This window comes from Microtus pennsylvanicus, chromosome 19 (assembly GCF_037038515.1).
Source record: "Microtus pennsylvanicus isolate mMicPen1 chromosome 19, mMicPen1.hap1, whole genome shotgun sequence".
Taxonomy (NCBI): Eukaryota; Metazoa; Chordata; class Mammalia; order Rodentia; family Cricetidae; genus Microtus; species Microtus pennsylvanicus.
In genome coordinates, this window is record NC_134597.1 from 5,871,441 (window position 1) to 5,897,250 (window position 25,810).

The following is a 25,810-nucleotide window of genomic DNA, read 5'->3' on the forward strand; positions in this document are numbered from 1 at the left end:
TTGAGCCTGTGGTGTGTGACTCATCATACTGAAGCTTTGTCACCTCATGGTGAATGGGAAGTAAAGAAAAAGACAGGGAAGATTGGGATCCTTATCCTCGTAGCACACACCCAGTGACCTCACCTTTCCCCTGAGGATTAACTCTTAAAGCTTCCATAGTAACACCTATCGACCTTCGAGAGGACAGTCTGGATCTTAACTATAATGAATTAAGAGAGTGGCCTGCAGAATCCTGTTTTTGTTTCAAATTTGAGATTCATCACTTAATGCAAATGTGTTATGCTTTAAAAACTTTTTTACCCCATGTCCATCCCTTGAAGTGGCAATAATAATAGTATCCATCTCACATTCTTTTGTTGAAAATCAAATGGAACAGTAGCTTCTGTGGTGCTTTGTTGCTCAGTAAGCAGTTATTAGATTTAATGATAATTTTTATTAGTGGTTGACACAGGCATCAAACTGGCATTCAAGGTACTCTGAACAATGGTTAGAGAGTATGTGCTCCCAGTCAGGGTATGCGCCATTAGAATATTTCAGCATAGCTAAATGTTTAAAATTTTGTCACCTACATTTGACAAAGGATAAATTCACAATATAACAATGTTTCTTTACACAAAGAAGGTTTGTTATATTGTGTTGCATGTTCCAAATGTCATTAACAAAAATAGAATTTTGTGGCTATATAGAGGTCTTTTTTTCCTGATCGCTCAGTTCTGGGAACCATAGCTTCCAGTTCTAATGTAGTATCAAGATTTTTCTTCATTAACACTGTTTTCCATTAGGATTGTTAGAACATAATGTTAGCTTTGAACTGCCATTTTCTTCTTCTATAAAACAATATTAACACATTTTAATATATTTGTCACTACTTCCTACTGTTGTGCTATTATCTTCACACATAAGTAGTTCTTGCAGAAGAAAATCTCCAGTCAAGTCTATCATGTTAAAATAAAAGACACTCCCAACTTCCATCTCAGTAGTACATGGAGAGTTACAGTTGTTTTATAACTTTGCCAGAATTTGGTGTTTACTATTTTGTTTGTTGTTAATTTATGTTTTTCTGAAGAGGATAATGTTATTTACAGTACATATTTATATAATTTCATAGGACATTGTATTTTTACTATATAGATTCTTGAGAAAAATTAGTGCATTTTCTACTTCACTTTGTACTTATATTTTATCTAATATAAGCATAAACTAAACTTATTCTAGATTTTTCAAGGAATCATTGTTGATTAATGTTGCCATCTTCTCTATGACAAAAGTAATGTTAGGGGGGCTGGAGAGATGGCTCAGTGGTTAAGAGCATTGCCTGCTCTTCCAAAGGTCCTGAGTTCAATTCCCGGCAACCACATGGTGGCTCACAACCATCTGTAAAGAGGTCTGCAGGCATACACACAGACAGAATATTGTATACATAATAAATAAAATAAAATAAATATTTAAAAAAAAAAAGTAATGTTAGTATTAATTACATCTCCCAATCTGTTAGTAGTTCTTTTGTTAGAGATTACCCATTAGATACTGAGTAATTTATGAAACAAAAATTTTGATTCATAAATCTTCTCATAAAGATGAGAAGAAGGTCAAAAGTCTTAAGAATAGACAGCTCCGTCTTGTTTGGCCTTTGGTGAGTCATATCATGGAAGATCAAATACCAAGTAGGAGGCTGTGCAGGGAAGAGAAATTGCATGAGGAAACAAGAATCTTCATAAGAATTAGGGTCCCATAAAAAGCACATTATTTTCTAAGTGGTGAAGTCATATTCCATGGCCCCTATCTTTTAAAGAAAGGTTCCATACCAGCTCCCACTAAGCTCTGCTTCTTAAACACTTTCTACTATTTCTTTTTAAAAATATACTTAAATTGTTATGTGCACACGTGTTTCATATGCATGTTATTTGTGTATGTGCATCATGTGTGTGCCTGGTACCCATGGAGCCAGAATAAATCATTGGATTCCCCGAAACTGATATTACAGATAGTTGTGAGTCACTATTTGGTTCCTGAGACCAGAACTTTGTTGCAGGTGTTCATTCTGGGCCATCTCTCCAGTATACAGCATATACTACTACTACTAACTAACAGAACTGCACTAAGGACCAATTTTACAACACATTTGACCAGTATTCTTATCCACACATTTGAACAATATTCGTAGCCTTTTAAAAATGCGTGGGAAGTTTTAAAGTACATTATGCATAACCTAAAGTATGTTAGCAGTTTAGTAAGTTTTAGGTGATATTACTGTAAAGACTTTGTAAGTAAATCTGGAATGTGATTTCTTTAGGAGAATATATCCAAATGTAAATTTATGTTTAAATGAATAAAAGATAACACAAAGTAAGATTAAATACATAAAAATGTCCTTATGAAACCTTATGCACAATGAGTAAATTCAAATGAAAAGTATTAAATACTAATAAGATTTGATTGCCTTTACCACCATTGTGATATATAATTTAGAATATTTAGTAATAGATAAGCTTGATTTCTTTTTTATGAAAGATAGCAATATAGAAATTAATGCAGCCTCTATTTAAGATATAGTGATGCATGCCTTTAATCTCATACTCAGAAGGCAGGCAGGTCTCTGATTTTGAGATGTTCACAGTAAGCTCTTGTCTAAAAGGAAAAACAGAAATAAAAAGAAGGTTTAAGTTTCAGGTTTGACAAGTTCAACAGTAGCTATCTGAAATATTTTTTTTATCGAAGTTTCTTTTTTAAGAGCATTATGAAGATAAAATCTGAAGCAATCTGACAAAATTTAGTCTACCTGCTTACCAGCCTCCCCACCAAATAAAACTGCAGAAATTAAGCATTTGTGTTGTACGTTTATTTCTCATTTTCAATCATCTTAGACTTAACAACTTCTGCTAAAACATTATCTTCTATTAAATCTTTTGAGAAAAAAACTGAAGGAGAAAACAGCATTGGTGTTCACTTTTGCTTTCTTCTCTGTTCTCTCCCCCAAAGCAGATTGCCAAACTGAGACAGCAGCTACAGCGCAGCAAGCAAAGTAGTCGTCACAGTAAAGAGAAAGATCGGCAGTCACCTCTCCATGGCAACCACATAACAATCAGTCATACTCAGGTAGGCTAATTGTTCAGATTTTTTTTAATTCCTCTTAATGGGAAACCTATACTATAACCAAAGTTTGATCTTTACTGAATTTCTATTTTTGTAACACATAACAGAGTAGAGTGGCCTAAGAATGATATTTCCTTGAACTGAAATGAAGTCACAGGAAATGTGCTTGCTGAACAATCCTTCTAGTAGCACCTTAAACTGTCAACTTTGTATTCCAGGCAATTTGCATTTTATTTCATATGAAGAAATTTAAAACTAGAGTTTTTTTCCCCCCAAGAAATTTGTGCTAACGTATCTTACTGAACAGATCTGAAAAGTGCTGCCATGAATGATGAATCTTAAATAGTTAAATCTGATGTCGTGACCAAGTAGTGCATTGATAGGGATAATTCAACATTAGGACATATTAATATAACTTACTACCTCAGAAAGTCAAAACATAGGAAATGCATCAGATTTTGCTTGATATTGATAAAATTGATTTGATAACACTTGATATAATATCCTTTGTGGTTACTAAAGTTTTTATTAAACTGAAAATAGCAAAACATCCTATTGCTATTAATTGTATATCTCCTAAGATCAGATTGATTAATATCAAGATAAAGATGATCACAAAGGTCTACATTTATTGGCATGCTACATAAGGGACTAAGAAAGGCATCATTCATTGTATATAACATTGTATATTTAGAAAATAAGAGTGAATTAGCTAGACTATTAGAACTAATTCTGAGATCATTACTATGGAAAATACTAACAATACCAAGTGGAATTGAGAATGTAAAGCAAAAGAGCAGCTGTGCATTGCTGTTAGGAGAACACGGTAATATAACCACTTGGCAAGCATATACTGACCATTATCTCCAGTATTTCTCCCTTCAAGTAGCCACTAGAAATTAAAACATATTTGCATGAGTGCTTGAGGAAGCACTATTCGTGATAATGAAATGAAAACAAATATTCTCTCACTGATGATTAGACAGATACTTTACATAACTGTACAGTGTAATGGTATTCAACAGTACAATGGAAAGTAGCTAATAAATATGACAGCAGAATTCATTTCAAAACCATTTTGCTAAGTGAAGGAAGGTATGAGTAAAAGCTGTGTAATGTATGATTTGTTGCATTAAAATCCCAAGGGATAATTATATAAACTAAGTATTAGGAATAGGAACTGAATGCAGAGAGGCCCCAAAGAATATTTTTTTAGTAATGGAAGACTCTAAATGTGACTATACTGGTACTTGGATTAGCCAAACTCAACTAACTGGGTGTTTAAAATGGGTGATATGTTGTACCTTGATCATACCTGATCAGTATTATACAGCAAACTGGTATGCTCTAGACATCCAAAGTGGGAGTTGTGTGTGCTTTCCTTTTTCTTCTTAATCTTGTGGAATTAATATATTTGCTAGTTTTTTTCAAGCACTATCAGTATTATCTTATTATCTCAATTAAGTTCTTAGAAAAAGACTAAGATCGGATCTCTGTGAGTTCGAAGCCAGCCTGGTCTACAAGAGCTAGTTCCAGGACAGGAACCAAAAAGCTGTGGAGAAACCCTGTCTCGAAAAAAAATTAAAAAAAAAAATACTAAGATGATTAAACTTGCTTTTAATTTTTTGGTGTCTGGTTATTCATAGAAATTACTTTTGTCAATGAAGTATGAAGTCTAGTTTAGAATGCTTTAAAGTACTCTTAATAACAAAAATACCTAAATAGAATAAATTAAAAATTGACAAATTTTAATAACTTACACTTGCTGATATACATATATACTCACACCAATATTCTAATTATACTTACGATTAGAATTTTTCATGATAACTGAAGTTTAGTGAGATAATTAAAAGTATAAACATAAAAACTCAATAGTCTTATTATGTTAATGTAAAAAATATAAAATCCCCTGCCTCTGCCTCCCGAGTGCTGGGATTAAAGGCGTGGCACGGATCAGGAACCAAAAGCTATGGAGAAATCCTGTCTCGAAAATCCCCCCCCAATATATATATATAAAATCCCACTAATATGAATTAAAAGAAATATGCAAGTTATACATGTTTATTGAGGCTATAAAATGAAAAGTAGAGAAAATTGATTGTTTTAACACATTGTTGATGAGAAGATAGTTTTAAAGTAACAATTTATTCTAAATTAGTACATAAATTATGTCTGAGTTCCAGTTGACGCTTTAAATAAATTGTTTTTTATTTAACGAATTGTTTTCAAGGAATATACTGTAAATATATCTATTGCTCAGAAAGAAAATTTGAAAACTTCTTTTATTATTTAAGGAGTTTTGTTCAAAGATCATATAAACACACTCGTCATGCAGAAAAAAATTTGAAAAGGCTTTTTCTATAACATACCAAAATTGCAGGGCTGGCGATATGGCTCAGTGGTTAAGAGCACTGATTGCTCTTCTGGAGGACACGGGTTCAATTCCCAGCACCCATATGGCAGCTTACAATGGTCTGTAACTCCAGGATCCAGCATGCTCACACAGATATACATACAGGCTAAAACACCAATAAAATAATTTTTAAAAATGCCAAAATTGCTATAAAATTGCATTAAAACAAACTTTGTATGAGGATTATTAGGTAATTTGAATCAAATAGAGAATTCATGAAGAAATGTGAGGTCAACTGAATTAATATAGAAGCAATACTAAAACTGTCTTATACTATACATAGAAATAAATCATGATAGGTATAATATTTTATTATGAAAACCATAAAACAACTAAACACTTGATAATAATGGAAAATTATGATAGAGCTAAAGATTCAACGTGTTTATTCATTTGTTAATGAAATATGAGGCACATTAGTAGGCAACAGTGGAAGTATGGGAAATATTAACATGCTGACTGCCACAAATCATGTTTAAATTCTAGTTACTATTAATGAGATAATTTATTATTATTATTATTTGACACCTTGGTTCTTTTCCCCCTTATTTCCTTCCTATTGTATTCCTTGAGCTGCAAAATGTTCATTGACAGCTTTTGACTTTTTATAATAGTTGTTAGAAGTGGCTAATTCTTGAAAACCCATGCAGAGGACACTTGAAAACAACCTTAAAGCTGCTAAGTGAGTGCTGAATTTAACATGGTATTGTTTTTATATTGCTTATTAATCCAGTGATTGTTTTAAGTAGCTGACAAAATGAAAACAAAGGTACTAAAATGTAAATATCATGGTATCTCCACAGCACTACAGTGAAGTCCCATGATAACTTAAAGAATTTCAACTCTACTTCCCAGTAAAACAAAAAGGAGACATTAAAAAGTGCTGAAAATACTACTATCTGCCATTCTTCGACCAGTGTATACATTATATAGTAATACCTTTGCTTTGCACTTAAAAGGATTTTGAAGGATTTTCATTCCATATTATTTTTTACCTTCCTTTAGAAATTAAATTTCTGTATATGTATTTGAATTTTTGTTGAAGTGTCAGAAATAACTGTTCATTCTGTGTTTTAAGGCATTTTTGTTTGCTTCTTTTTTTATGGTGGGGGCATACAGAGGGCATGTCACATATGTTAAACAGAGGTCTGCCACTTAGCTACATCTGAACTCTTCATTTTTAAAGATGTATCATGTTCCAATCCTTTATTTGACAATAAATAATTTGACTCTATTCTATCTTCTGCCTCAAAGGCTATTGGATCAAGGTCAGTACCTATGCCTTTGTCAAACATATCTGTGCCAAAATCATCTGTTTCACGTGTGCCCTGCAATGTAGAAGGAATAAGTCCTGAACTGGAAAAGGTATTCATCAAAGAAAACAACGGAAAGGAAGAAGTGTCCAAGGTAAGATTACATAGGATATTTAAATACTTCTTTCTTTAATGTTACAGAATTTCTTAAAAGCACTTGTGGGCTTGGTAACAGCTTTATGGAGATAAAATACAGACCATAGGGTTCTCTCCTATCCCTTTAATATATTTGGCTATAGGCCACCATTGATCTACTTTCTGGGTCTATGGATATTTCTGTTCCAGACTTTATAAATAAATAGCATCATATAATATATGGCATTTGGTAACTGACTTTTTTCACTTAGCATGTCTAAAATGATCTATGTTGCAGTACATAATAGTACTTACTTTTTCTTGACAGATAGTACTTACTTTTATGCATTTTGTTCAGTTAACAATGAGCTGGGCCCTCTCCATCAATTACTAATTAAGAAAATGCCTTACTGGGGCTGGAGAGATGACTCAGTAGTTAAAAGCACTGGTTGTTCTTCCAGATTACCCAGGTTGAATTCCGAGCACCCACATGGAAGCTCAGTCCCAGGGGATCTGACACCCTCACACAGACATGAATGCAGGGAAAAACACTAATGCACATGAAATAAAATTAACACAAACAAAATACCATCAAATTTTTAGGCATTGTATGTTTTGGATATTTTCTGCATTTTAAAATATTTTTTAACTTTTATACTTATATAGCATATACTTTGGTTATATTCTCTCTGAGTTCCCTCCTCCTCCCCCAATACCTCTCATTACCCATCTGACTTCTTATCATTTATCTATCTATCTACCACTAAGTCCAATAGTGCTGCTAATAGGTTCATGGTATGGGGCAATCTACTAATGGCCTGCCTGCCCCTCAAAGAAAACTGAGTGACCCTTCCTTGTCTAAGACTGGGATATCAGTAGCCCTTTCCTATCCATACTGGAATTTTTAACTCTAGAGTTTGTGGGGATTTTATACAGTTAGCCACAGCTACTGTGAGGTCACGGGTGTAGGCCTTTCACAGCACTTTTTCCTAATCCTTCAGCTTTTACATTCTCTGTCACCTTCTCTATGCTGTTGCTGATCCTTCAGGGAGAGGAGTTCATTCTCAGCATTTTGAACAGTTTTGAGTCTTTACATTAACCTCTACCCTCTGCAGTACAAAGCTTCTCTGGTCAAGGTTGAAAGCATCAGAACTCTATGGGACATAAGCATAAATATTGAGAAGGGAGTTGGACAACATGACCATTTAGCAAAGCAGCATCATAGGATCTGTGGCTTCCCTAAACATGCGTCTTGAACATGTTTTACAGTACCAGCTATGATTAACCAAAAAAACGTAAGCATATAAGAACGTATGCAGATGCCGAATGAAACCCTGTTAGTTCATAAACTAAAGTATACTTTTTTCTAAAGTAGTTGAACAAAGGTGTCTTAAATGAGTGAACAGTGTTGTCCAGAGAAAACATGGGTTATTAAATGGAAATATTAGTTCCAGACACAGATTACTCCCTGTGAATTATTGGTCAAGGATGCCTTAGAGACACTCAAGACTTAGGCTATTGCTCTTGTTCTTGGTTGTTCATCATTAACAAGTAAGACCTTGTTACTAAAGGTACCACACACTTCAGTTGCAGAACATAGAAATAAGTTTTGAACTGGCCAGGAATTTCTCTCCCTGCTTGCTAGCTTACATAGTATTGGAAAGTGCTATGCGGGCTTCTCGGGGAGCAAAGACATCATAGGCCTTACCCAGTAGTGGACCTTGAATGCTTCAGTAATGTATTTACAGGTAAGATGTACCTGCTGGTACTATAGTAGAAAGACTGCTTATAGGAGTAATGACTTATTCTATTGATTGAAAATTGTACATTTACAATTAATTTTATATCAGTTTATTAAAATTAAACCAAAATGCCTATATCGAAAAGTGAAAATTGGCACTATTATTGATATCAGTATTATAAACCTTCCAGTTTCCCTTAATTATTTTTTGTAAATATGTAGGTTTGTAAAATTTGTTTTGCTTTTGTAATTCTACCTTCAAAAAAGGATAAATAAATATATGCTATCTAGTTGTAGATTAAAAAATAGAAATAAAGAAGAATTTTATTTACTAAGTAGCACATAAATAAAATGTAAGTCACATTTTGTTCCAAAGTAGTGTATCATTTTATTGTTGCCCAGCACTGCAATTTTTTTTAAACTAACATTTTCTTTGTCAGAGCTTGGCCTAGTGAAGTCTTTCTTTTTACTTCATCCCTTAATTGGAAACTTCTTTTAGTAATGAAGGAGCTGGAGACTTAGTTGGATATTCTCTTTATAATAGTCATTATCAAGTTGTAAAGTTGGTGTCTGTTCCAGCAACATCACATAAAGTTTCTGTTTCAATCAGCATTATAAAATCTACTGATATTTAACCTTACCTAATTTTTCTTCCTCTATTTCTTCTCTAACACTGTCTCTGAATCTTTAAAATGGCAAGGCTGAGAGCAAGTAGAATAGGCACACCAGTGAAAATGAATACTAATTCATCATACTGGTTCATTTTACTAGCATTGTCATCCTTCCTATGCAAGAATAACAGTTCAAGTTATTTATGAAAAGCTGTAGCTTACAGAGTTTTACTTGTTGACTGCAGACAAGTAGGCACAATGGGGTGAGAGCTAAGAAGACTAGAAGGTGTCCACTCAGCAGGCTCTGGCACTGTCACCATCAACTCTAAACTATAGGTTCTTCCTTTATGGAAGCAAAATAATTGGACTGATGAGCTTTAATGAGTTCCACAGTTCAAAGCATGTGATTGTAATTTCCTGTTTACTACTCTTGCCCCATCTGAGCAGTATATTAGATCTATGCAAGATTATAAATCATCATACTTTGTGTATGCTGTGTTAACAGAATTGTTGAGATTTATTATTCTCCGTTGAATACGAATGCAGTTTTATTAGAAATTTAAGTGATTTCAAAGGAAATAGAAATTCTTGAGCTCTAATTAGTAAATAATAAATTAAAATTTTATACTCACCAATATGATGTTTCATTTTTACCTTATTAGCAAGTGAAAATTGTCTCTTCGAATGTTCAGTTTATTCTCAATGTGTACGTGCCATTTATGGTGCTAAGTATTTGGAGTTTTGATGTTAAACTTACACTGGTCTTAAAGAATATCATGGGAACTGCCTGGGAGGATATACAGGAACCCTGTAACATGCCCAGAAATTACGATACAAAATGGTGTATTTATTCACTGAGACTATGACATCTGAAGACATGCCCCATTCTTTCTGATGTCACCCACATGCTTGCTGGTGTTCCCCGTGCAGCCTTTGGATATACCAGATGGTCGAAGAGCTCCACTCCCTGCTCACTACCGGAGCAGTAGTACTCGCAGCATAGATACCCAGACTCCTTCTGTCCAAGAGCGCAGCAGTAGCTGTAGCAGCCACTCCCCCTGTGTGTCTCCATTTTGTCCTCCGGAATCCCAGGATGGAAGCCCTTGTTCAACAGAAGATTTGCTCTATGATCGTGATAAAGGTGAGATATGGAAGGCTTGCTATTGCTCATTATAGTTTGTGTCTTAGATAGACCATTACACCACTTTCCCCCTTTGTTGAATGGTGAGATTGTAAACGATGAGTTATTACAGGTTTGTTCATTGGTTTCACTTTCCTCCTTTGTAACTTTCAAACATCTTCCATAAATGTGTCAGATAAGCACAGAGCCTGGTTCTAACGGCTAATAAAAGCTATAAAGTGGAGTGTATACAACTAAATGCCAGTACTTTCCTTCATTTTGTTCAAAGCTGATGATAGTTATGGTACAGTTTGTATTCCTTATGTCTAAAGCTAGTTTTTATAATTAGTGATTTTGGAGGAATATTCTCTAACAGAGTCTTGGTAGAGTGTGTGTGGTATGAAGGTGCACTTAATGCATGATGCATATGTGAAGACTATAAGACATGTTTTATAGAAGATGAGAAAACAGAAGAGATGCCTTCTTCTGTTCGTTGTTTTCCTTTGCTTTAAGATATGTCTTTTGAACTAACATCATGTCTTTTGGATGAGAATGCCTGGTCAATGAGCTCTCAGGATCTTTTTGCCTCTCTCCCCACCAATACTGGGGCTTATAGGAACATGCAGTCCTGCTCAGTTAAAATGTGGGTGCTGGAGATTTGAGCTTGGGTTCCCAGGCTTAAACAGCATCTGTCCAGGCTCTCTATCTTTTTATGTGAAACAGGATTTCTCATGGGTCCTGGAGTTGACCATTATGGTTAGATTAGATGGCCGGGGAGCCCCTACTATCTGCCGCTGTCATTGCTTTCCAGCCACAGGTTGCAGATGCCCACCACCATGCCCAGCATTTACATGTTTTCTCATGGTGGTGCAGCAAGCACCTTCCCCAATGAGTTCTCTCTCTAGCTACTCCACCTTATTATCATTATTTTTTTTAAAGATTGCTCACTAAACCTGGAACTCACAAAGTCAGCTAGGCTGACTGGTCATTGAGCACTAAGGATTTACCTGTCTTTACCGCTCTAGTCCTGGAGTTACAGATATGCATGCCAGCTTTTTTTGAGTATGTGATAGGGACCTGATCTCAGATCCAGGCCCTCGTGCTGAGTGATTCATCTCCCTGGCCCTATGACTATATTTTTTTAGCAAGTAGAGAAGGTTCAAAGAATATCTACAGAATATCACCTTAAGGTTTATAGATAAATAAATTCTTGTTAACTGTTCATAAACTGATAGTACTCACTGCCTATGAGGCCCAAACAGTTTTTCTGTGCTCCTGTTGTCTTTGGGTTAACTGCTGGTATGCCACAATTTACATGATTCTTCACATTCTGTAGGCTGTCATTTTGTCTTGTTAACCGTGTCCTTTGCTTTTCAGCTTTAGGGGGTCTCATTTGTTAAATGTATCTCTCAGTGTCGGTGCTACTGGGGTTATATTTAGGAAGTATTCTCCCGTGCCAGTGCATTCTAGTGTACTTCCCACTTTCTCTTATAAGGTTCAGTGTGGCTGGCTTTATGTTGAGGTCTTTGATTCATTTGGACTTGAGTTTTGTGTATGGTGATAGATATGGATCTATTTTCATTCTTCTACATGTTAATATCTAGTTATGCCAACACCATTCGTTAAATATGCTTTCTTTTTTCATTGTATAATTTTAGCTTCTTTGTCAAAAATCAGGTGTTCAGAAGTGTGTGGATTAATATCTGGGTCTTCGTTCCATTGGTCCTCCTGACTATTCTTATGCCAATACCAGGCTGTTTTCAGTACTGTAGCTCTGTAGCAGAGTTTGAAGTCAGGGATTGTGATGCCTCCAGAAGTTCTTTTATTGTACAGAATTGTTTTCGTTATCGTTTTTTGTTTGTTTGTTTTTGTTTTTTTTTTCTTTTTTTTCTTTTCCATATGAAGTTGAGTACTGTTCTTTCGAGGTCTGTGAAGAATTTTGCTGTAATTTTGATGGGCGTTGCATTGAATCTGTAGATTGTTTTTGGTAAGATTGCCATTTTTACTATGTTAATTCTACCTACCCAAGAGCATGGGAGATCTTTCCACTTTCTGGTGTCTTCTTCAATTTCTTTCTTCAAAGATTTAAAGTTCTTGGCATACAAGTCTTCCACTTGCTTGGTTAGAGTTGCTCTGAGATAATTTATGCTATTTGTCTATTGTGAAGGGTGATGTTTCTATAATTTCTTTCTCAGCCCATTTATCATCTTTGTACAGGAGAGCTACTGATTTTCTTTTTAGTTTATCTTGTATCCTGCTACATTACTGAAAGTGTTTATGAGTTGTAGAAGTTCCTTGGTAGAATTTTGGGGGTCACTTATGTAAGCTATCATATCATCAGCAAATAGTGAGAGTGTGACTTCTTTTCCGACTTGTATCCCCTGATCTCCATTTGTTGTCTTATTGCTCTAGCTAGACCCTCAAGAACTATATTGAGTAGATATGGGGAGAATGGACAGCCTTGTCTTGTTCCTGATTTTAGTGGGATCACTGGGAGTTTCTCTCCATTTAGTTTGATGTTGGCTGTCTATGAGGTTGAGGCATGTTTCTTATCTGCAGCATAAGGATGGATTGTTTTCATATCCGACCTGTTAGACTGTGTCTTTTTATAGGTGAGTTGAGTCCATTTATATTAAGGGATATCAATGACTAGTAATTGCTATCTCCTGTTAATTTAGTTTTCGTTGTTGGTGATATTAATTTTTGTGTTTTTCCCTTCTTTTGGATTTGCTGCTGTGAGATCATCAATATCCTGAGTTTTTATTGATTTAACCAACTTCCTTATGTTGGAGTTTCCTTTCTAGTGTTTTGTGTAGGGCTGAGTTTGTGACTAGGTATTGGTTAAATCTAGTTTTGTCATGGAAAATCTTGTTTAGTCCTTCTGTGGTGATTGAAAGTTTTGCTGGGTATAGTAGTCTGGGCTGGCATCCATAGTCTACTAATGACTGCATAATGCTTGACCATGACCTCCTGGCTTTCATTGTCTCCAATGAGAAGTCACATGTAATTCTGATAGGTCTGCCTTTATATGTTACTTGTCCTTTTTTCTCTGTAGCTCTTAATATTCTCTCTTTATTCTATATGTTTATTTTTTGATTACTATGTTGCAAGGGGTATCTTCATAGGCATATCTGTCTTTAGATTGGGAAAGTTTTTTTTCTATGATTTCGTTAAATATATTTTCTGTGCTTTTGAGTTGAACTTCTTTTATATCTATTATTCTTAGGTTTGGTCTTTTCATGGTGTCCCATATTTCCTGGATATTTTGCATTAAACTTTTGTTAGATTTGTTTTCTTTGATGAGTCTATTTCCTCTATTGTATCTTCAGCGCTTGAGATTCTCTCTTCCATCTCTTGTATTCTGCTGTTAATGCTTGCATTTGTGGTTCCTGATGGTTTTCTCATAATTTCTGTTTCTATAATTCCCTCCACCTGAGTTTATTGTCTCTAAGTTTTCAAGTCTTGAATAGTTTCTTTTGTATGTTTGGTTGCTTTTTCTTGGTTTTCTTTAAGGGATTTGCTGATGTCTTCCAATTTTTTTGTTTGTCTTTTCTTCCATTTCTTTGAGGGAATTTTTCATTTCCTCTTTAAGAGTCTCAAACATTCTTCTGAAGTTATTTTTTAGGTCATTTTCTTCTGCTTAATTTATATTTGGTTGTTCAAGTCTTGCTGTTGTAGGGTCTCTAGATTTTACTGGGGTTGTATTGTTCTTTGTGGTGTAGCATCTGTTCTTCCCTTGTCTACTCATCGTTTCCTCTAATTGGTGTAGTTGGGGCTGTCTGTGACTCTGGTGATTAGTCTTGCAGGTGCCAGTGAGTCCAAGGCTCAGATGGTTGTTCCTTCTGGTACAGTCAGTACCATGGTTCTGGTTGTCACTCCTTGTTCCTGGAGGCCACTCAGTGCTCCCAGGTTTGCTCAGCTCCCATGGAGTTTGCTGTCTTAGGCCTGCTATTGTCTAGGTTGTCGGCTCAGACCTGTTTCTATAAATGTCTTTGGTCTGGATGTGCTCCTGAGTAGGTTCCTGGCTTGGGATTGGTCCTAAAGAAAGGTCTCTGGCTCTGATCTTCTCTCTCAGAGGTCCCAGACTATGGTGCGCCTGGACCCGCAGAGGACTTGGCTCAGGCCTACTCCCACAGAGGTCCCAGACTCACATCCAGATTCTCAGAAATTTCTGGTTTCTGCTACTCCCTCAGAGGTCCCAGACCTGCATAGGTCCTGGCTCAGGTCTATTCTCTTGAACGTCCCAGATTCACACCTGGAACCACAGTGGTCTCTGGCTCTGGCCCACTCGCTCAGCAGTTGCTCCCCTGTACCTGCTCCAGAAGAGTTCTCTGTCTCAGGCCCTCTTTAGCCTAGGTCGCTGGCTCGGTCCTGCTCCGGTGGAGTTCACTGCCTCAGGCCTACTCTTGCCAATATTTAGCATTTTAAACAATGTTTAGAATATTTAAAGGTAAAAAGAAAGTGGTTTATCAGTTGTGGAACTTGTACATTGAATTATTCCCACTATAGAAGAGTCTTTGACCTGTGACTTCTCTGTCAAAATACAGACTTTTAAAGTGGTTTGTAATTTTTAATATTAATTTTGCCTGATAATTAATGTTTTTATTCTACACTGTGTATGGTTGTTTTTATTTCCAGTAAAGACAAAAGTAGAAGCTAAATAATTCTTGCTAGTTTTATTAATTATGAAAACAGAAAAATAAGTACTGTAATTTTCTTATCACCTAGAATCTGTTTTGTGTACCTGCGTACTTTGTAGTTCAAAGATTTTTTTTTGGTAAAAGAGCTCAGGTCATTCCTAGGAGATTTAAGAGAAATGATGCAAGAAGCGAAATAATCAGATGCAGTGACTATATATGTTCTACTGAAAGGTGCGCTGGTGGGCTGATTATTTTTAGCATTCATCTGTTATGTATTTACCCATTTTCTGACTTTCCTAATGTTATCTCTCCCTATTTATATCTGCTCCCCATGAATCATTTATCATTTTCAACTAAAGAATTTGTTACAGATAGCACATTTTTTTCTTTGACTCTATCAGTTGCAATGCCAGAACAAAAACCACTCTGTTGAAAAAGCAACAGTTGTTTGAGAACTTATTTCAGGTGGAGATTTTCATATGAGTTTGTTTGTTTCTTTTTTGTTTGTTTGGGTTGAGTTCTGTTATTTTGTTAGGGTTTTTTCCAGTAACCTAAAGACTGAAAGCAGCCTGGCCACATGTGTAGAGTTACAAGGCTAGCTAATCTAATAGAAAAATAATTCCTAAGCCTCAAATTCAGAGTACAAACTCTCATCTTGACATCTCTTATATTAACATTATCAAAATATAGCCAAAGAATTGGCCCAAGTCCTTCTACATCATCATGTCCAAGTTGCAAGGGAAAAAATATAAGTACAGATGGCAGCGTCAAAATATTAGCTTTTTAGCAGCTCTGCCAATGTTCCTTGATGGTAGCCAGACTAGTGCTGGGCAAACCATAAAACCTAGACTTCAGTCTGCTGTTTGTCATGAATCTTTGGCACAAGTTACTTAGGCAGTTTTTAGAAAGTTCTGCAATTTTGCAAGATATTGTAGAAACAGTGATTGTTATAATTATGAAATAAATGGAACCATTTTATTGAGGCCAGCTACAAAGAGTTATATTCCAAGAGTCCATAAGTTGATTACTTGTGGTTGAAGCTATATTTTCTTGAAAGAAATATACTATGTGGATGGAGTTTCCTAAGCTAGGGTATATAAGCCCATTTAACTCACACTATAATTTGACTCAAATATTAATATTACTAAACTGTGAGTTTTAACTGTAAGCAATCCTTCTTCTCCAGAAAACAAATAAAAAATGTTAGCTTGTCTCTTTAGTGTCTAGAGCTGATACTAAGAAGTCTGTTAAAATAACCTGTTTGGGCACTTTCTTATTCATATTATTTAACCATATTTCTATTTTTCTCTAGGGTTCTACTTCTTCATTTTTTGTCTTTCACACTTTTGCCTTAGCTCTCTTCCTTCTCACATAGCCTAATCGGCTCAAATTTATGACTTTTTTGTGGTTGATAGTATGAAAACAAATGTTGAATATGTGTTTTAATCACCTTACCTTTAAATTCATTGAACAAATATATAAAAAGCTTTTTGTTTGTTTGAACTTCTTAGTGATAAAACTAGAGTTTAAAACACTTTCTACAAAGGACTTTATATTACATGTTAAAACTGCCCTGTTGTTTTAGAAGAACTTCTTAATGGTAAATGCATAGATTGAAAATACTATTCCAACATAGAACTTTATATGACAAGTCAAAACTGCCCTATTGTAGAATTATGTCACTAAGGTCTTTGCCCCAGTCTTCTTTTTCAAGATCACATGAAACATTGCACACATTAACAATGTCTGGAAGCATTTAATAAGAACCTGAAATTGCCATATTCCTATCTTTATACAATTTTTACAATCATACCAATAACAGATAATGTAACAGCTATAAATATCTTACTCATAGTTCAAAACTACTTAGTAAGTATAACTCAATTGTATCTGTTATAGTTCAGTCTAGAATATAAGCAAATGGAAGTTTCATATGTATTTTATTTCATCTTGTTACCTGTTTACTAACATCTAAGTTTAAGCACCAATGGTTAACCTAGTCTTGTTCATTGTGTTGTCTTTACCAAATTCAGTCATACCTGCCAGGTATGGTGTTAACAATAGGGATTTTCTAAAATCTTCTTATACTAACTTTCTTTATAATATGTCCATATTAAAAACGTAGTATCTTTATTACTATATTGAAAATACCAGTGTCATTTTCTTTGAGTTATTAAATTATATATTGTGCTTCTTTAAATGTTCATAGGGTGTGATACTGTTTTATTTTTATTATTTATTTATTTGGTTTTTTGAGACAGGGTTTCTCTGTAGCTTTGTAGTCTCATGGAGGAAGGTCATTGGTTAGAAGATAGGTGGGAGGAGTAAACAGAACAAAACGCTGGGAGGAAGAGGAAGTGAGCTCAGACGCTATGCTTCCCCTCTCTGGGCCAGATGCAATGAAGCAAGCTGCCAGGTCAGACATGCTGAATCTTTCCCAGTAAGACTGATGCTACACAGATTATTAGAGATGGGTTGATCGGGATATCAGAATTAGCCAGTAAGGGCTAGAGCTAAAGGGCCAAGCAGTGTTTAAATGAATACAGTTTGTGTGTTGTAATTTCGGGCATAAGCTAGCCGTTCAGGCGGCCAGGGTGTTGGGACGCAGCCCCGCTGCCCTTATTACTACAGGAGTCTCTCCTGGAACTAGCTCTTGTAGACCAGGTTGCCCTCAAACTTAAAGAGATCCACCTGCTTGTGCACCACCACCACGCAGTTGAGAAGAGTGTAGTACTTTTAAAGGAGAAAAAAAAGTAGACAAACTTAGTCATAGGCACTTTGGTGAAGGGATTGGGAAGCCATAAAGTCCAAATTTCTTAATGAAATTAAAGGTAGTAGCTTTTCTAAGGCATGTGTCATCGTTCCCTTATATTAAATACTCTGTTGATAATTGGTAAATTTTAATCATGACTGAAGAAAAAATTATAGGTTATCAATAGGGGTAGAGAAAAAAATGAATCTGTCAGGTGTCTCCATATCGTCTTTTGTCATCCTCTGAGAAAGATGGGCTCCTACAGGCTGCTGTGTATTCCATCTCCTCACAGAAGGCCAACCCACAACGGTTGCCTGAGCTGTAATCTTTTCATTAGAAAAGCAAAGTGTTAGGAAGGAACTTGATCGTTTTGTCACCTCTTCATATGTCTAATGAAAACACAGACTGAGTAGATCAAGATTTAGTGAAGTAGAAAGCTTAGGTAATGAACTCTGACTTTGGGGTAATCAATTGGAACCTTGCCTTGCCTTGTACTAATTATGGGCCCATGGACAAGTTACTCAACCTCTAGGTATCTCAGTTTCCTCATAAGATTGTTATGATTAAATGTGGTTAGGTGATTATACTTTTATAATTTACTATATGCCATATTCCTATGATTACATGGGCTTGTTATTACAGGCTACCTAATTTGAGACGTATAGAAATTGGTAACTTTCCTAACTTCTTAATGGTCTAGATGCCAATAATGATCTTTTAGAGAGATTTCATGCTGTATCTTATGGCCTTTGCAGAAAGAATGGGCTTCATGTAACATCCATCTCTGCAAGGGCCAGGTGTGTAGAGAACTGTAAGAAATTGGATATGTGTGAATGACGGAGAGGAGAAAATAAGAACCGAGAGATAGAAAACCTAGATATTACAAGAAGTCTTAATGATATTCCCAAGAACATTCAAGGGCCAGGAAGAATCTTGTGGGCATGTCACATAGAGGACATGACCAGCTTAATTTTGAAGAACCATAGCTCAGATGGAGGTACTACAGTCCAGAAGGCCAAGCAAGTATGCGGTTTAATTGTCTAACCCTTCGCTTTTCAAACTTGTATCACACACTATTTTTTAGCTATTTTGAATCTATATCCTTAAATGTTATTATTTATTCCACAAATAAGTTAACACAGTTTACTTGTTTTAATGATAGGAAGTAACTGAAAAAGCTTTCCAGTACATTCTTCTTGTATGTTCGCAGATAGTTTTGGTGGCTGATGATGTATTTTAGACAAAGGGATATAAGGACATGAGTAAGATAGCCAAGTTCCAGTGTGGGGATGTGGGAAATGGTTGCCGACGTTAGGCAAGTTGTGAATGGTGCAGAGGAAGGGCTGTAAGGTCAGCCTAACGTGAAGGTAATGTTTCCCTGTGGGTTTCTGCCTAATGATGTTTGTGTCATTTTGTTTAGTGAGAATTTTTTAAAAAGAGAACTGGAGTTTATTGTCTAAAGTTTCATCAAGATATTAACAGTATATTGCTTTATCTTCTGTTTCACACAAAGTAAATGGTGAAATGAACATTTAAAGTTGTATTGACATTTTTAGTATGAGTTCGAGCATCCTTCATATACACATACATAGTTTAAAATATGAACATTTGAGTTTTTTGCAAACTGGTTCTTTTGGATTTTTTTTTATTTTTTTATTTTTTGTTGAAAAAAATTTCTGCCTCCTCCCCGCCTCCCATTTCCCTCCCTTTTCCCCCATTCCTCTTCCCCTCCCCCCACTCCTCTCCCCCTCTCCTACTCCATTCCCCCTCCCTCTCGAGTCTGAAGAGCAGTCCAGATTCCCTGCCCTATGGGCAGTCCAAGGTCCTCCCCCCTCCATCCAGGTCCAGGAGGGTGAACATCCAAACTGGCTAGGCTCCCACAAAGCCAGTTCATGCAGTAGGAGCGAAACCTAGTGCCATTGTCCTTGGCTTCTCATCAGCCCTCATTGTCCGCCATATTCAGAGAGTCCGGTTTCATCCCATGCTTTTTCAGTCCCAGTCCCGCTGGCCTTGGTGAGCTCCCAATAGATCAGCTCCACTGTCTCAGTGGGTGGGTGCACCCCTCGTGGTCCTGACTTCCTTGCTTATGTTCCTTCTGGATTTTTTTAAAAATCATTTTAAAACCTGAGGCTGTAAAAATAAAGGTTATATTGCAAGAATTTCCCAAAATTCTTAAATTAATTCTCAATATACAAAATATTTTCTAATCTATGATTTATACTTAGTTTCACTATTAAGATTTAAACTAATAAAAGTATGATTTTAGTCCATAGATTGATTTGAAGACTGTATTCTATCATAGGTTTGTGTTCATCTTCAACTACTATTTTCGAGTGGCATGTCGGGAACTGAATCTTGTTAGGTTATGTTGTAGTAAAGGCGGTCTACTTATTGTGAGAACACAAAACAAGAGCCCTCTATAGTTGAATCTAGAAATGCGTATCCTTTTGGGGTATATCCAAAGAATAAGTGGTTAGCGTTTAAAGTACTGTACCTACATATGACAAGCATTTAACTAATGAGACAAACATTCACAATGGTTGTTAGATATTTTATTCAAAACATAGTCAGACCTGAAGTAACGTTCAAAAATATAAGTAGCAAAAGGTAGTGTAGTCATATTTTCTCCTTTTGTGAAATAATCATACACACACACACACACACACACACAAATAAACACATGAGTAATTTATATGTTCATCCCAACTAAAGTGTATGTGCTATTGAAATTTAATGGTTATTTCAAAGGGACTGTTGTAAGCTCTCCTTCCCAGTTTAGTTTTTGAGTTACAAGAAGGTGCAGACTCCTTTGATACAATTGATTATATTACCCGTTTCTTAAGGCTAATTGCCAAAAATGGTACATAATTGTATGGTTTCCCTAATCTCCTTTGTCCATCATCCATACTCTAGTTACTAACTCAATTTCCTGAGCAAAATAAGTAATTTTAACTCCAAATTAGTAATTCTATATAGATCCATTTTATTTTCGTCATATTTCTAACATAACTCACTAGGCTAACTTTTATGCCTTTTTATTATATTCTTAATATATCATTGAATATAGTGTTCAACATACTATATTCATTTTCCCAGTGAACTAACTACTTGGGAAAGAATAAGAATTATATTCATATTTTTGGTTAGTTGCTGCTAGATACATCCTCAAAATAATTTCTTTTTCAAAGTAATCTGAAGGATCTCAGTGGTTTAGGCATTAGTTTTAATTTTAAGATGTTAGATTAGATCTCCCAGTCAAGTTGGTGCTGTCATCAGCTGCCAAAGTTGACACTAGAGAGTTGCATTCCTGGAGAATCTGGTATTCCAAAGATTACCAGGATAGTGGAGATGACTCAGTCTATAAAGCACTTGCCATGCAAACATGAGCACTTGAGTTTGATCCCAGAACCCATAAAGAACAAGTAAAACAAAACAAAAGAAAACCCTAGCACAGTCATGTATGTTTGTCATCTTTGCACTGGGGAGGTAGAGACAGGTTGGTAGGTCCTTGAGCATCACTGGCCAGCTCATCTACTCTGGCTCCACACACAACCTCAGGTTTTCCTCTGGCATCCTTGGACGCATGCACTCAGGTGCACTTGGAAACACACACACACACACACACACACACACACACACACACATAAATTCATATCAAAGATAACCTTGCTTTCTTGCAAGAAATAGGATGTTATCTTTATGTAACTAAATAGCATTAGTGTGGGCCAATCTACTTAAAACATTTACTGCATCCTTTTCTGCCTGAGAGAGAACAAAGAGTGAAATAGTTTCAAATGGTTTACTTGTGTAAAATTTGCAGGATAGGAATTTGTTACTGCCAGTGTTCTTGAGCGCTTTCTGTGTTTTAGTTATGCCTTAGTCCTTTTACATTATATTTTAAAATAACAGTGCTTCAAAGTTATTCCTGTTTTATGGATCAAAAGCCAGAGATGAACCAATACTATGGGGGTTATGTTAAGTAGGCACAGGTAGAAGTCAGGTATTTTGATTGCAGACTAGAATTCTTAACTCTCTTAAGACTCGTTTCTCAGATTTGCCTTTATTTCAGATACCCTTGGAAGCATTTTCAAAGGGGAGAATAAAAAAAAAAGCCAGGCTCCTTTGAGAGATGAGATATGAACTTCGGAATTTAAAAATGCTTCTACTGGGTCTATTGTAAACTAGGGTTAAGAATCACCGCTTTGACTAGGAATATTCTCAGTGGTAGAACACTTATCTAGCATGTGTGTGATACCACATTCAACTCCTAGCACCTCACAAAATAAAGCACTATAAATTATTATTGTTTGCTTAAAACTTTATTTGATTATCTAATAGTGACAAGATATATGTACAGTCTTAAGGCTACAGTAGAACCCATAACAAAGAATATACCTACCTGTATTTATCCCACCCTCCAAAACCAAGCAAACAAAAACAAACAAAACAGAATTTATGTACCTATTTACATATATGACTCAACAATCATATATGCAAATTACATCTATTCTGGGATTGTGGGTCATAGAGTATAGTGTATAAAATATTAAATGTCATTTCTGAAAGATAGTTAGTTATAAACATACATGGTTTAATGAAAATTTTTTCTATATATAATTCTAAATTATAATAATTTGAAACTTTTCCAAGTCTTAATTTACTTGAAAATATTTGGGAAGTTACTTGAATTTGATATTAGTATAGTGTGTGCATAAATAGGATCTATCACAATAAGATAAGCAATCAAATTATATGATAACTTGATAGAAATTGTCCAGATTTCCCAAATATTTGTTTGTAGTTCTTTTACACTGTCTTTTCAGATTACTAAATATAAGCTATAAATACTCCCTTATAGCCAGATGGTTTTTATTGAAAAAGCAAAAGGATTTAAATCATTGAACACATTTGTGTTTGTTTTTAGCATTAACCCTCCCTCCAAAAAAGAATAAGGATGTTTAAGTGGATACGTTAAAACAAAAGACCACTTACTACCTCTGAAATTAAAGGAAAAATAAAACCTTAAAGACAAATAATTATTTTAAATTGCAGCAGAAAAAAATGTATCCATTTTCAGGTTATCTAATTCATGACTAGTTTCAACTTTTTTTGAAATTATAGTAAGTGCTTATAAAGAGAAACTGTGTAATAGGCTCGAATATGTAATTGTGGCCAACATGGCATTTCTTCCGTGATAATACGGTGGACCATTGATTGCTATGTAGTCACACCCCAACTAATGGCATGAAAGACTTGTTAAAGATATCAAAGTCATTGCTTTAGTAGATGCCACTTACTGGTGGGCTGTGCTGTGCCGACGAGTAAACCTCCATGGGGCGTTTCATGCCGTCCATGCTCACCCACTTGTGTTCTTGACCTCACGTGTTATTTGAATGGTGAAGTGAGATTGCAGTTGAGAGGGGAGTCTGCGGCCTTATTGACACCAGCTTACTCCCAGACAGCACTAAGACTCGGGCTTCTGAGTCCATTACATCCACCGACCAGGAGGTCGTTTTCACCCTCTCTTCTTCTGTGTCTAAGTAAGAAACAGGTAAATGTTGAGTCTAAGAAAATCATTAAGTCTGAATAGTTAATAAAAAAAAACCTAAATGTCATTCTATGATTTTATTCCTTCTAAGACGTTATTCTATCCATATTCTGTAAGAATATGTTTAATAGTAATAAACTATGTGCTTTTGTCGTTTTTGTAGAAATGTGTAGTCTTACTGTTTCAAAGTAATTGCCAGCCAGGGAGACAGCCACTTTCAAATGTAAACGTAGATCTACATTCCTAAGACTGACTTTTGAAACATCACAAAATAAAATGTTAGTGTGCAGATTTCTAAGCATATATACCTTGTTACTCTGTTTTGAGTGCTGGAAAGTTTTCTATATCATAAACTAAAGCAAGTCGTGTAATTTATTGTTAATTCCATTTTTCAAAATATGTGGAAATGATACATACCACTTGATTGTGTACTTAGTATTGAACAGTGAGCACTGGCTTTCATTAAGTCAGAAGTTAGGTAATAGAGTCAGTATATTAAACAGGTCTGTGACTGAATTTACAACTTGGCATCTTACAAAGATAATGACACATCTTAGTGGACTTGGATTTCCAAACACTTTTGCCACATAGGAAAAGGAGAATTCGTACATAGGTTTTATAGCTTTTCATGAATAGACCATTTTGTTGTGGGTTAAAAAAATGAGGAAAACATGTTTGGTAGAGATATTTTTGGATTTTTCGTGTTGTTAGTGGCTAAAATGCAAACTGTACTGAAACAGAGCTTTTAAAGGCAAAATTATGGGCAAATTATCTTTTTAAACATTATTATGGGTAGATGGAAGACAGGTTGCAAACTTGTTTTGCCCTACAAGCTTATTATTCCTGGTGTTTTAAATGAATCATTTGTTACAAACTTTTGTGATAAAAAATATTCACATATAAAAATATTTAATTTAATTGGTTGGCCAATGAGATATCATATAGAGAATCACCTCCATTGTTATAAATCCTATAATTTTTTGTATGACTAATGCATATTATTGCATTCATGTACAATATTTTTTTCAGATTACAGCTATGATTTTCTCGAAATTTTCAGGACTAAAATGTCATCCTTTTATATTCTGTGGTATGGCAGGTTACTGTTACATTTAAGTTTTTTTTTTTTTAATGTACTACACAAGGCTGTTAGAAATACCCTTGCAGTGACAAAAGGCTGGCTTTGTAGTAACGAAATAGGGCTGTTCAGAAATCAAGTTTAATTTAAAAGCTCTTTCAACTCCTAGTTAATATAACTGCTTTAAATTTACAGACAGTGGGAGTAGCTCACCGTTACCCAAGTATGCTTCATCTCCCAAACCAAACAACAGCTACATGTTCAAACGGGAGCCCCCAGAGGGATGTGAGCGAGTGAAGGTCTTTGAGGAAATGGCGTAAGTAATGTCTTTTCTGTCAGCTGGGATCGGAAGCTTTTTATTGAGATGTTGATTATAGATGAATCAACTACTCTGTCCAGCTGATGTTTGTTTCAAAAGCAAATTAAGAAAAGAGAATTGAATAGACAGAAGTTCCTACGATGAGGATTGGAGGATTGCTAGACATGTATAAGCTAGTACGGGAAGCTTAGGAATTCACTCTTGCTGCTGAAATGCCTTCCTTTTCTCTTCTCTCTCTGCTGCTCCTTCCCTCCCCTCTCTTCTTCCTTCCTCCCAACTCCATTTCTCTTTCCTTCCCGTTTTCTTTCCTTCTCCTCTCTTTCTCTTTCCATTCTCGCTATACTGTTTTTCTCTCTTCTTTCATTTTCTTTTTTGAAAAGTAATTTTTAATCTTTAAAAATTTAAGAAATTTTCTATAAAAAACTGTTGGTTTAGCTGGCTGACAGAAATACCTTTAGGAGAAAGGTTATTGTCCATGCACCAGCATCTTACAGATGGTCTCCGATTCTTCAAATCGAAGGGACAGTGGTTTTCTTTATAGATTTATCTAGCATGTTTACTCTTGAATTCATGTTTTCTGTCCCTTTTTATTTTAAGTTTTCAATATGAAGAAGTCAGAAATTAAATTAGAAAAAAAAGAGGTTCATGTTGAAAACTTGGGGCTTCTAGAAATACTCAGAAGATGACTGTGTAGCTCTTGGTGTATGTCCCAGTAGGGACCAATGCAGTCTGCTCTTCTTGCAGCCTAGAAGGAAACAGAGCCTACACAGGAGTTAGTTGTTGGCTTAGTGGGATGGGGCTGGAGACATGGAATTTCTTCTTTTGGTTGAGAGACAACTGAAAACTTTTTTTTCCATATGTTTATCTGAAGATCCAGAAAAAGTTGAATAAGTTTTTTTTATTACCAAATAAATGATAAAAGCATCCTTTTTATACTTCTTAACAGTAAAGTTTATCATAAATATGTATAATATTCAGGAACAGTGTATAATTTCTTTTATCCTCCACAGTGATTGGAAACAACTAAAGATGTCTAAAAATTTGCTTGACCCTTTTGAAAGTTGTTTTTTCTTTAAATGTTATTTCAATGCCCTATATGTGGCT

General features: G+C 35.3%; 1 protein-coding gene across 3 annotated transcripts in view; it reads left to right on the top strand.

Moving 5' to 3' along the window:
* Positions 1-25,810, top strand: part of Glcci1 (glucocorticoid induced 1) — a 74,427-nt gene that overhangs the window by 45,638 nt on the left and 2,979 nt on the right. For 2 of the 3 annotated variants that reach the window (XM_075953858.1, XM_075953860.1), the window contains exons 4-7: positions 2,980-3,096; positions 6,764-6,916; positions 10,180-10,390; positions 24,583-24,703. In XM_075953858.1, coding sequence (XP_075809973.1) covers positions 2,980-3,096; positions 6,764-6,916; positions 10,180-10,390; positions 24,583-24,703 — 602 coding nt within the window. The remainder of the gene's footprint in view (positions 1-2,979; positions 3,097-6,763; positions 6,917-10,179; positions 10,391-24,582; positions 24,704-25,810) is intronic. The other variant, XM_075953859.1, reaches the window with a different exon arrangement.